The 12,069-nt window shown below is 46.4% G+C and overlaps 6 protein-coding genes across 6 annotated transcripts; 3 read left to right on the top strand and 3 right to left on the bottom strand.

The window, feature by feature from the left end:
• Window positions 1-28: 28 nt before the first annotated feature.
• GLAREA_10203 (Prokaryotic ribosomal protein L17) lies at window positions 29-678 on the bottom strand (the record flags this gene model as incomplete). Its single annotated transcript, XM_008080253.1, has 2 exons — window positions 29-397; window positions 463-678. 2 exons carry the CDS (start codon window positions 676-678, stop codon window positions 29-31), a joined length of 585 nt encoding a protein of 194 aa, XP_008078444.1.
• Window positions 679-1,059: 381 nt separating this feature from the next.
• On the top strand, window positions 1,060-2,133 carry GLAREA_10202 (uncharacterized protein; the record flags this gene model as incomplete). Its single annotated transcript, XM_008080252.1, has 2 exons — window positions 1,060-1,080; window positions 1,129-2,133. The coding sequence occupies 2 exons, from the start codon at window positions 1,060-1,062 to the stop codon at window positions 2,131-2,133; spliced, it is 1,026 nt and encodes a 341-aa protein (XP_008078443.1).
• A 1,190-nt stretch (window positions 2,134-3,323) lies between these two features.
• Window positions 3,324-3,866, bottom strand: GLAREA_10201 (uncharacterized protein; the record flags this gene model as incomplete). Its single annotated transcript, XM_008080251.1, has 1 exon — window positions 3,324-3,866. One exon carries the CDS (start codon window positions 3,864-3,866, stop codon window positions 3,324-3,326), a length of 543 nt encoding a protein of 180 aa, XP_008078442.1.
• A 651-nt stretch (window positions 3,867-4,517) lies between these two features.
• GLAREA_10200 (UDP-Glycosyltransferase/glycogen phosphorylase) lies at window positions 4,518-5,317 on the bottom strand (the record flags this gene model as incomplete). Its single annotated transcript, XM_008080250.1, has 3 exons — window positions 4,518-4,662; window positions 4,821-4,959; window positions 5,005-5,317. 3 exons carry the CDS (start codon window positions 5,315-5,317, stop codon window positions 4,518-4,520), a joined length of 597 nt encoding a protein of 198 aa, XP_008078441.1.
• Window positions 5,318-5,790: 473 nt separating this feature from the next.
• Window positions 5,791-7,001, top strand: GLAREA_10199 (uncharacterized protein; the record flags this gene model as incomplete). Its single annotated transcript, XM_008080249.1, has 3 exons — window positions 5,791-6,277; window positions 6,342-6,631; window positions 6,681-7,001. The coding sequence occupies 3 exons, from the start codon at window positions 5,791-5,793 to the stop codon at window positions 6,999-7,001; spliced, it is 1,098 nt and encodes a 365-aa protein (XP_008078440.1).
• Window positions 7,002-8,154: 1,153 nt separating this feature from the next.
• GLAREA_10198 (ALDH-like protein) lies at window positions 8,155-10,012 on the top strand (the record flags this gene model as incomplete). Its single annotated transcript, XM_008080248.1, has 3 exons — window positions 8,155-9,328; window positions 9,472-9,826; window positions 9,880-10,012. 3 exons carry the CDS (start codon window positions 8,155-8,157, stop codon window positions 10,010-10,012), a joined length of 1,662 nt encoding a protein of 553 aa, XP_008078439.1.
• Between the last annotated feature and the right edge of the window lie 2,057 nt (window positions 10,013-12,069).

Genomic DNA, 12,069 nt, shown 5'->3' with positions numbered 1-12,069 from the left:
CGTATCAATACATCATGGCATCCGCACTCTATACATTTCCACCCCACCTTCTTTCGGTGCTACCTGCATTATCCCTCTCTCCAATTTTCAAATGGCGAATCTTCTCTACCATCTCCTCCAGAGCCCCTTGACCACCTGGTCGGAATCTTGTGACTTTGTCTATATTCCGTGCTGTCATTTCCCCTAGGTCCTTGCCCTCGCCTCTCTCCGTCACTATAGTGCGCGCCGTCATTGCAAATCGGATATCTCTTGGTCCATCAACCAACTCCAAGATGGCAGATGGGGCCATGTCTGGTTTTAGGGGTTCAATGCGCAGCACACGGGTATAGCCTCCTGGACGAGATGCATAGCGTTCTCGGAGGGTTCCAAAAAGTTTCGGTAAAAGATCGTGTGGTGTCTATTGAGATGTTAGCCTTCTTCACAGAATTCATGAATGGTTATATGATCGAAAGGCGCCCATACATAAAGAATGCTCAAAGCTTTACGTCTACTGGCTTCTGTGTTCTTCTTCCCCAGTGTGATGACCTTTTCCGCGAGCCGCTGCGCTTCCTTCGCCTTCGGCCAGGTAGTAGATATAGACTCGTGTTCAATGAGAGAGGTTACGAGATTGCGGAGGAGAGCTTGTCGGTGGGCGGATGAGCGATTCAAATGGCGGTAGTTCATGTGCCCGCCAGCCATTTTGACTTATTTCTTTGGGTGTGGAACCTCTTCTATCCCATACACAATGTCAGAAGATTGGTCTGGAAATTGAGGTCAAGGTGGTAATCGCAGGCGCAGTGTTCGTGATGTTGATGTGGATGCGCTTAGATGAGGTTGTCCAGACGGGAGCTTTTCTCTGGGATGCAAGAAATCTTTCCGCGATTTTGGCGAGCACAAGCTTGACCTCACCACCACGACCACCACCACAAACTGCGTCTTCCCTGGTCAACAATTAATCATCAGCTCTGTCCAGTATTTCAACCATCAATTGGGTTTTCCGCTATCGTATTGTTGAATTGGGGTGGTTGGCAAGATACTATAGCGCGTGGGCGCATAGCAAGCACAACTCAACCGGTTACAATGGGCTTCACAACTGGCTTCGTGCGTCTTCTAACATGCATCCGCCATTGTGTTGCTAATCGTTTATAGACAGGAGGTGTCACTCTGACCCTCGGGGTTGCGTACCTCACGGTCTTAGCTCACGAACGAAATCGCGCATCCCAAGCTCATGCCCTGCGCAATCAATCTCGCGTTCTAACTAGTCTTCTTGAACCTACACCATTACCACCACCACAGACTCGTGCCGAGCTCGCGAGGGAAGAAAGAAGTACACTCGTAGAAGCTGCAAAGGACCGGTGGAATAATGAGGTCGAGAATGCTGTTAGATGGGTGCAGCGAACGGATTGGGAAGGCGTCCGGGTTGGGATGGAGGGTGCGGTCGCTAGACTTATTGGGAGCGGTTTAGAGAAAGGCAGAGAAGGAATTGAAAGTGCGGAGAAAGCTGCTGGACCAATAGCTAAGGAGGCTATGGAAAAGAGTAGGCAGGCTGCTGGTAACGGAGCAGATCAACTTGGGCTCGCGGCCAACAAAGCTCCAACTGAAGCGAAGAAACTGGGCCATGACTCCAGAGTTGAGGCAGGTAAAATTGCCACTTCTGCGAAAGAACAGGTCAATAGGGTTGGAGCAAAAAGTGCCGAGCTTAAAGACGCCACCAAAGAACATGCCAGTAAGATTGCGACTTCTGCTCAAGAGCAGGCTGCTTGGGCTGGAGAGAGAGCCGGCGAGTTAAGGGATGTTGCCAAATCTCAAGCTCGCGGTACAGCTGCCGATGCGGAGACCCAAGCTCAAGCAGCTGCTGATCTCGTACGGCGAAGTGGTGGCACTATCGACGCTGCTCGTGGTGCCGTTCGGGACGTCATATCGTCAGGCATTGAGAAAGGCAAGGAAGCGTTGGGTAAAGCTCAAGCTGCTATAGGATTTGTTGAGAACAAGGCGGTGTCTGGACAGACAGCCCCTGTTCCTTCAGCCGTTGAAAAAGCATTGCATGAGCGATATGAGAAGGCGAATGGATTAAATAAGAGTGTCGAGCAAGTATTGGAAGAGAGATATAAGCCTATAGACACAAGAGACAACACTGTCTTGAGAGGAGTGTAGGACTATGTGTACCAATTAATGATTCATTGTATCTATATAGGACAAGGATTAACTGCCTAGCTTTTTAACGTAGCTTCGTTTACTGATCTTTTTCATTTTGATCCGCTACTACTGTCTTGTCATAAGCCTAACGTATTATCACATTCATTCGCACACCATCACAGTCGAGATCCATATAATAGAAATTAAGGCATCCCTAGCAGTAAGTAACCAAATAGTAGCGTAAAATAAAAGTTGATGCGCAAGTACATTGGTATTCAATGACGAGTGGGTACTAGACCTCGCTAATCACTTCTTTTTGTTTTGATAAAAAGGACATTTGCGATATAGCAGGTAGCTAAAATCTTGATTGCCTGAGATTCCTCGAACACAAGTTTGTTGTAAGTAAGAGATGAAAACAAACAGAAACGCAGAAGGAGCCAGTTTCAAGGAAAGCCGGTTTAGTGCATATATTCAGAAACAACAACCGAAACATCCATCACATAGAAATAGTCTGTTCTGGTTTAACTCTTGCTTTCCTCCATTACATGCTCTCGTCCCAACCCTTTTCCTGAATAAAATATTTTATCACAAGGCCTATAGGTCCCACGAAAGCTATCTCAGAATCTCAGATAATGAACTCAGATTTTCAGTTGTATTACAAAGGCGATGCTGGTTTTTTTGAGCATCCTTTGAAGCGGAGGTATGACTGTTTACAATATTTCAACTCTTCAGCGTAGCACTCTAAAGTTGTTTCGACGTGCTGCCTTCCAGCTCACGAGCAAGGACGCTGATATCTCGTCTCGCTCTTTCGTTCCTCTCTAGCACCAACTTTATAGAGTCCCATTCGTCCACATGCATCACTTCCCCTTGTAGACTGAGGATGATGACAACAGTAGGTGAGTGAACGAGTTCACCAAGTATGGAGGCCGCAATTCCTTTCGCCAACAGGAAACTATCAAAATGATCGTCTTCACTTGTCATACGACGACAGGCCTGAGATCGAGGCGCAACAGTGGACAGTAGATTTGGTACTAGTATCTGCTCATTAAGCGGATATTAAAGGCGTTGTAAAGGTCGATCTGAGTGAGAAAGTGCTGGCGTTCTATTTCTGCATGAGTGTTTCGTCTCGGCCTCCACTGAATGGCCAGGAATTTTCGATGTTTGATTTTCGTGAAGTCGACTTTGTATAGAACGTGGCCTACCAGGAGCTAAACATGAGCGATCGATATACCCTTGTGTGTAGTATCAGGTATGGTGGGGAAAAACAATTCATCAGTAGCTGTGCTCGAACCTGGCGGCATCTTCCTTGCGTATGAGTGCTCTTTGAGCTGTACAATACTTGGCAATGATTGAGTTAATTGTGTTCGGTAGATAGGGCGCTGCTCGCTGAATGAAGTCGTGGCAGGATGTGAGCCACGGTCAATTTGTGAGATTCCCGGAGACTCTGGAAATTGACAGAATGATCCAGGAGGGGCATTAAGATACCCTTGGCTTCGTTGAGTCGAGCTGGGAATAGACAAGTTTGAATAAGTCCGCGACAGCGAGGGCTCTGCGGTCAACGGTGTCCGTCCGCGTTGAAAGTGCGAGGCATTGGTAGAACTATATGCAGAGTTGACGTCCCATCGATGTCGTTCTTGGGGCTGACTCATGTTTTGGTAGACCTCTTCGTTCCACTGGCACGGCCGGTTTTGCTGAAAGTTCACAGGAGTTGCCTTGATGCTTCCATGATGGTGATATGATGGTGGATTCATCTTCCCAGTATAGTTTTCGAGGTTCTGTAACTTAGGCGATTGTCTTTGAAGAGGCCAATTAGTTCCACGGAAAAGTTGAAAGATTGTATGAAGCAGCAGAACTTAGCGAGGGACGGTAATGGAAATCATGAAAGCCATAGATTTCGTTTCAAACCTGACGTTCTTTGATGCCAGTCTGTAGTAAATCCGCTTGAGATAGAGCTAAGGGATGTAACGGTCCTCGTATCTTCCATATATACACTACTGAATGAAGCAGCTCCCCTATCGACAAATATCTGGCAGTCGAAATATCGAGTTGAGTTGGCCAACCTGACAAGATAGCGTATGTCTTTTTTGTCGCTCTGTCAAAAATAGACTTTGAGTCGTTCTTTGACATCTGTAGATTTAGAATCCCAGAAGTGAATAGCCGTTCAAGGTACATTAAATGACAAGTGGGGTAGCATGATAATGTCCTAACAATTATTTTGTCATCGTAAAGTTCATACTCAGTAAAAAGTTCTCTACGCTTTGCCAGAAACATTAATTACTCGGCCGCTGATAATCTCCATGATGCCTTCTTTGATACCCGGGTATAATATATGGCCAGTGGACATGAATTCAGTCCTGAACTCCAAACGCTTTATTTGGTCAAAATGCAAGAACAGCATAACATTAATCCAAGCGGAACTTCGTGTCTTCCTCTTTGTGCCCGAGGACTTCATCAACGATCGGAGCGATTCCACGGTTCTTTGGATTGGAAGTCGTCCATGATTTTCTTGAGTTAGCTGTGGCCGCCTTGATGGCCACCGAAAGCCCACTAGACAAAAGTTAGCAATTAGTCACGGAATTAGCAATGGGTATACGTGAATAGAGGGATGTATCGGGCAATCCGCATTAAATTTGTAGAATTAAATGGGTCTCATGCTGAAAAGATAAATGGTGAGTGTGCCAATGAAAGAATGTGATACAACTTACGAGACGGAAGATTTGACTACATATCCTTGACGCTCCAGCTCAGCCGCTAATTCTTCTTGATGATTATCGAGAAGTGAAACATTAGGCACAACGACGAGTGGAAGGCCCAGACGCATCACATCCAGGATTGTTCCAGCTCCTATGTCATGTCAACACGATGTCGTCCACAGTAAAAGCCACTGACCAGCATGGCAAACAACAAGCCCTTCTTGAGAGACTCCGTTTCTTGATTGACATCTCTTCATCTCATTCTCTAGTCCGCGGGCTTTGAAATCGAAATTTGTGATTCTGAGTCCTTTGCTATCCCTCGGCTTGATTTTGCGAAAATACTCGTTCATAGTACCGCACTGAACCGTCAGATCTGTAAAACCTAGATCTGCTAATGTATTTAAGACATCTTCGGATACAGCAGCGATGAGTAATTCTTCAAACCCGGCTGTGGCACCGATTGTAACGAAGCACTCCTTGTGAAGTAATCCCGACTGATTTGAATCCATGATTCGATACTTCCTTTCGAGTGATTAGTGACGACTTTGGGCAAACATAAAATTTCCTAGTGAAAGACTAGTAGGCTTTGTTTGGGTATATGAGATTTCTAGCGAAAGGCTGACCGAAAGTCTTTGTATGAGAGCGATCACAACTCTTCTAATGAATCCTTGTAGTCAGGCTTGTTCAGCGGACTGAACTAGGTTGCAAATTGTTGGAAGTAAGCGTAACAAATCGATTTTTCAAATAATTTCCAAGACTGTAGGTGTAAAAAGAAGAGACGACATATATTTGTTTGATTAAGGTTCTGCCATTGTCCACGGGGACATCTGACGTTGAGGAGCCAAGGAGCAACATAAAGTGCGGATAATAAAACCGAGGTGTGCCCCAAGCGACTGGGGTTTGGCGCGTTTTGTCCGCGAGGCTCAAGGATAATTTTGTTGTTCAGAGGTGCACTAAATAACGACTTCTCCCAACCATCAGCATGGCAACAGCCTTGCAGGGCCTCCGACTGACGGCGAGAACGTGCTGTTGCACTCAGTCCTCACAAAAACATGTCGTCCGAACAATTGGTCGGCAGAGGGTCTTTTCCACAACTCCTATACCTTGGGTTTCGAAGGAGGAAAGGCAGAAGCGCCATGAAGAAAGACTTTCTAGAGCCAGCAAGATTACCGGTTTAGACGTTAGGGCCATGGATAGGGAAAATGAGGACATGAAGCGGGAGTTGCAGCAGCTTCTTGACGATGAGATAGATATCGGTCCATCGATGCCAATACCAGACTTACCAGTCTCGAGAAAGAAACTGAAGGAGACGTTTTTGAATTTGGGAGAGCAGGAAGCGTTTGAAGACGGAGGTTTCATGGAAGATGAGGAAGACGATATATCGACATTGGCACACGGCGAGCTAGAGCAGCACAGGGAATGGAGACATTATGCTAGATTGGAAGCTTGGGAAATGCCACTCTTATCAAGTATGTTGGATATTGTGCCGGTACAGCAACTATTAGGAGTCCGCAGACTAACCGTTCTGTGTAGAGTTGGCCAAACCATTCGAATTGCCAACTAAGCGAATGCCGCTTCGATTTAGATACACCACTTATATGGGCGAACAGCATCCAGCGGAGAAGAAAGTTGTTCTAGAATTCTCCCCAGCCGATATGCCTGACTTGACACCGGTACAAACTGACAAGCTGAGGAAGCTGCTGGGTCCCCGATATAACCCTGAAAAAGATACCGTCAGGATGAGTTGTGAGATGTATGAGACACAGGCACAGAACAAGCGCTATCTCGGTGATACCGTTGACGCTCTTTTGGCTGAAGCAAGGGTATGTTCAGGCTTGACATGTCCAACACTTATTTTACTGATAAAGCTAGGACCCCACAGACACCTTTGAGGACGTACCGCTTGACACTAGACATCACACTTTCAAGCCTAGACTTCGATTTCCAAAGGAATGGGCTATGACTGAGGAGCGACGGCAGGAACTTGTCGCCCAACGGCAAGCCCAAATCGAAAGGGATGCGCAGTTGCAAGAGCTCGGTCATCTAGTCAATGGTGAGCAGATAATTCAGAAAGTGTTGGCCAGCAGAGCAGCAATGGCTGCAGAGGAACCGGAGCCGGTACTCGTGGGCGGCAGAGGAGGGCGAGCTGCTGCGAAAGGTGCAGGCGGTAAGAAGATTTCCGTGAGGAGGTAAAAGCGTGTCTCTGTACAATATAATGACATGTGTAAGATATTGTAAACACAAATGTATGTGGGCTTTACAGTAGCAACCCATTACTGGTCTAGAAAGCGGCCCTTCTTGGCCTTCCTCGACTTGCTCGTTCTGACATTATCAGCGGCCGACATCACCTGCGTGTTGATAATTGCACTAATCTAATACTGTTATAAATCACATTTAGTGCCAGTGAAAAGAGCTGTTTCCTTCAACACTACTCAGCCTATTACTGCACTTGCGAAAAAGATGTCCCTTATAAGAACTATGATCCTGTTTACCTGTGAGTTTATATATCTCAATTGCCTTTATTATGCAAAAAAAAAAAAAACACATCTTGTGCTCTATCAAATGGAAAGGGAAAACTTAACCTCGGCACTTATGCTACAACCTACAACCTGGACCATCACAGCCCATCCGGTAATCCAGAAGCGGTAATCCATCCACAAGCAGTCCGATGTTTCCCCTCTTTCCTACCATGGAATCGGGGTATCCAATTACCAATTATTGCCTTTGCCTATTGTCTTTCAAATAATGTCTTCACATGGCGATTACGACGGTCAATCGGGTTCTAGTTGTGCCGACCGCTATGGACGGTTGTGGTGGGGTAACGCCGAATCCCTGGGCACGCCTGGGTTACAAGAGCTTCGCCATACCCCAGACTTGTGAAAGAACACAACAACGCGCCTTCGATTTGACATGCCCTAGAAGCTGCTTCTCCTTTCAATGAATTTCTGGGTGGAACGCTTACCCACAACAATAACAGCTGCATAACCTACAGTGTAAGTCTTCCCCCTTTCTGCATTCCTCCAGCTGTGACTTCCAATGGTTTCATGGCTCTACGTAAAGTCCTAGAGTGCGGTGACGGATCGATTGTTTGACGCAAGAATGCCTCTATCGATATTCTCCTCTGTTCCTGTACCATGTTGTCTGCTTTAAATCTAGATCAAATGAGTGCTATGAAAGTATTTCCCCTTTCGTTCCGTTTTGGTGCTGCTCCAAATGGAACTCTCTTTGCTAGCCAGCATATCTAATATTCTCAAAGAATAAACACCACCCTGATTGCAAAGCAGGCACAAAAGAAAGATGGCATGGGAAAGTCTTAGCTGACAGTCTTTTAGACACAATATTCATCATGTCGGTCAAAATCGCTCCTTTCGAATCCACACCTACCGAATCTATTCAATCCACAGTCAACCTATGCAGGACCACCTTCCGTTCGCAAAAGACGAAGCCTATTGAGTATAGATTGACCCAACTTCGAAAGCTGTTTTGGGGACTACAGGACAATAGCAAAGCTTTAGTCGAGGCTTGCAAAAGGGATTTGGGAAAGCCAAGTTTCGAAACGTACCTATCAGAGATTGACTGGTGTAAAAATGATATTATGTTCGTGACCAAAAATCTGGCCAAATGGATGAAAGACGAAAAGGCTCCGGATATCCCGCTTAGCAACTCGTTATTAAACCCGCACATCAGAAAAGAGCCTTTAGGAACTGTTCTGGTTATTGGAGCCTACAATTTCCCGATTCAACTCTCTATCGGTCCATTGATCGGCGCAATTGCAGCTGGTTGTACTGGTATACTGAAGCCGTCAGAACTGGCTCCAGCTACAGCTATGGTACTAAAGCAAGTCGTCGAAGAGTCACTCGATCCAAATGCATATGCTGTTGTCAATGGGGCTATTCCTGAAACGAATGCCTTGCTGAACGAGAAATGGGACAAAATTTTCTACACTGGTGGTGCTACGGTCGGTACGATCATAGCCAAAAAGGCAGCCGAGACTTTGACACCAGTATGTCTCGAGCTTGGAGGACGCAACCCAGCAATCGTTACGAAAAATGCAGACCCTCGCCTCGCAGCTCGAAGAATGCTGTGGGGTAAAGTACACAATGCTGGTCAAGTTTGTATAAGTCAAAACTATATTATGGTGGAGAAAGAGATATTACCAGCATTCATCGAGCAGCTAAAGATTGCAATGGCAGAGTTTTTCCCCAAAGGTCAGAAGCTTAGTCCGGACTTTGCGAGGATCGTCAACAACAGACATTTCCATCGCATTAAGAAGATGGTGGACGACTCGAAGGGAAAGATCTTGATTGGTGGGGAGATGGATGAGTCTGAGAATTTCATTGAAATTACTGTAGTCCAGGTGAACGACACCAAGGACTCTATGATTGTTGACGAATCTTTTGGACCATTGATCCCAATCTTAGCGGTTGACAGTGTCGAGGAAGCGATCAAGAACGCCAACGAGGTGCATTCTACACCACTTGGACTGTACGCATTTGGCTCCAAGGCTGAAACAAATAAAAGTAAGTTAAACAATGAGTACGCTTGGAGAGAGAACTTGATATGTTATAAACCGGGATACCCGTCTCAAGTCTTGGAAACAAGAAGCATTTCTAAATTCTCCAAATTTGGCTTGACAGCAACGACTAACACTTGATTTAAACAGTTCTCAATGAAGTTACCTCCGGCGGTGCATCCATCAACGACGCTTTCTTCCATGGTTCAATTCCAACACTAGCATTTGGCGGTGTTGGAGATTCTGGCCAAGGGGCCTATCGCGGTAAAGCCTCATTCGAGACATTCACTCACCGACGTTCAGTCACCACGACCCCTGGCTGGATGGAGAAGATGCTCGCAGTCCGCTACCCACCATACGGCGACGCCAAACTCAAGCAATTCCGAAAAATGAGCGAAAAGAAGCCAAATTTCGATCGCGAAGGTAGGGAAATCAAGGGAGTGGCTTACTGGCTATCTTTTTTAGGCGCGCTGGGTTCTGAAGGGCCGCAGGGTGCTCTGTTTAGGTGGGCGATTGTTGCTCTATTAGCGTTTGGGGCGAAGAGATATGTTGATACAGGTGTGCTACCAACTTTTGCAGACTTGCAATTTTGGAAAAGGTAGAGAAGTTGCAGCAGTGTAACAAGTGTGGAAATGCCAAATTGGGAGCGGGGTCGGGCTTCTGGGATGCGTTTCTGCCGGATCGTGAGTAAAAGGTATTAGGAGGATGTACGATGAAGGATGTAATAGCGGCTGGGTTGAGGCGTACTTCGATATCAACTTTTCCAATTTTCGTTTATCTCATGATGCGTGCCAGTCATCTGGAGACGCCGGGAGTAATCAATTCGTGGTTTACTGAAACATTCGTCCTCGACACATGTGTCTTAGGGGTAACGGGGCTGTGTTATTATGAGAAGTCCCCGACCAGGTAGGCAATGATGATGGACATGTCCATGCACTATTCATGATGGTTGAGACGGCTTTGGCAATTGTAAGTACGAAACCATTTCCGACAGTCAGATCTTTCGATTCTTCTCACTTCCCAGCACCCTCGCCATTATCTGGCTTATATATTCATGTCCAGTATTGAGAAATACTAGGGCTTTGTCGAATATATATCTTGATGAAGTATTGCAACATCCAAACAGACCTGAGTTTTCTCAATGACTGGTGGTGTAGCTTGTCATACCTTTAGATTCAATCCACTCTGGCTGGTCTCGATGCATCTGAGGTGGATCCCTTTTTTTATAAAAATGAACGAAAAATCATCGGAAATGTGCACACAAAATGCACAAAATAGGTGTACCAAAGACAGCAGTCAAATAGAACGCCAAAGTTGATTCCATTTGTCTATCATCCAGCGTAGATGAGGACACCTTCACTAGCAATACTTATTACTTCTTTGTTCCAAGACACATCGCTCGCCATGGAATGCGGAATTCAATATTCTCGGCAATAACGAGACTGCTCCCTTCCCTCCATCCTGAGTACTCTTCTAGGAAGTACCGATGGCGGAAGGGCTAAGCATTTGGCACATGGAATTTGGTCAGACAAGAGCATCATGTGGCCAAGCCTGTATCGACAATTGATAACACTGGATGGATTATACGGGGAGGAGCAAGAAGCGTTCGGGGTGGTACGAGTGTTTATGTGATGGTTGCCGACCACGTTGGCATCCGCGAATCCTAAATGGGATGGCTAAGCCTGCTGTCCGCATTGCTGGGAACACAGAGTGCGGATATACATCTCTGTTAAACTACACGGGATACAGAATTACAGACTTGAAATCAAACGCCTCATTTGTAGCAATCGCTGGTTTTCTTTTACTATTGGGGTTGCAAGGTTAGCAAGGGGAATATAACTACCTAGATACCTAGCTACAGCCGAGAAGATTGCCTAGGGCAGAGGAACACTGGGAGGATTAGTGAGGTCAGAGAAAAATAGGACAGAAAGTATTCCAGTGGTATCTGTATACCCCGTATCATACCATCCTAAATTTGTCACCTGCAACATGTTGATTGTCATTATAAGTTACATCATGTCATGTAAAGGCTCCCGTCGTGTTCCGTCTATTGCCCACTTCCCACTTCCCACTTCCCACATTAGTCGAAATGTGGTAACTGTAAATTTCAGACGTAACACTTGGTTTGCTGGCTCGGGAAGAAGACAATCGAAGGAGGCCCTCTGTCATCCTACTCGGGTACAGTAGTGGAAGCAATTCCCAAATGGCCATCAATCGCGAGTATTCCACGTGGAAAGCTCGTGACGAAGGCTCGACGAGCAATACGAATCCTGCAGGCGTGCGGCAGTGTAACTCAACTCTGACAGCTGTCTCGCGATACGGTTGATAGGCGTGGGAGGACACACGCTACGAGTCTACTGTATGTCTGGTATGGGTCGAGTAACTACACGTGGTTGAATGATTCGGACTGTACGCAGGAAAAGCATAGGTCGGACGAAGTGCTGTCGAGAGTCAAGACACCTCCCGGCCAACCGTACTCGAGGAGTAGGTAAACAGCGAGGCCTGGGGCGGACAGAATTTTCTTCACTTGAAACATCATCGGCCGGCGGCTGGGCAGTGGGCAGAGCAGACTCCACATGAAAAGGCCAGAACTGCAAGTCCGTAGCGTCCACGGCGGCGGCATCAGGAACCCTTCGACTGTGATTTGCGGGGAGAATTAGCTGACAGCACAAGTGTGCAAACATCTGTGCCAACATCCCAGCGGCGAATGATCAACGATGCAGCTGCTCATCACATGACGTCCACACG

Source organism: Glarea lozoyensis (assembly GCF_000409485.1).
Source record: "Glarea lozoyensis ATCC 20868 chromosome Unknown GLAREA13, whole genome shotgun sequence".
NCBI lineage: Eukaryota > Fungi > Ascomycota > Leotiomycetes > Helotiales > Helotiaceae > Glarea > Glarea lozoyensis.
This window is presented reverse-complemented; position numbering and strand designations above follow the sequence as displayed.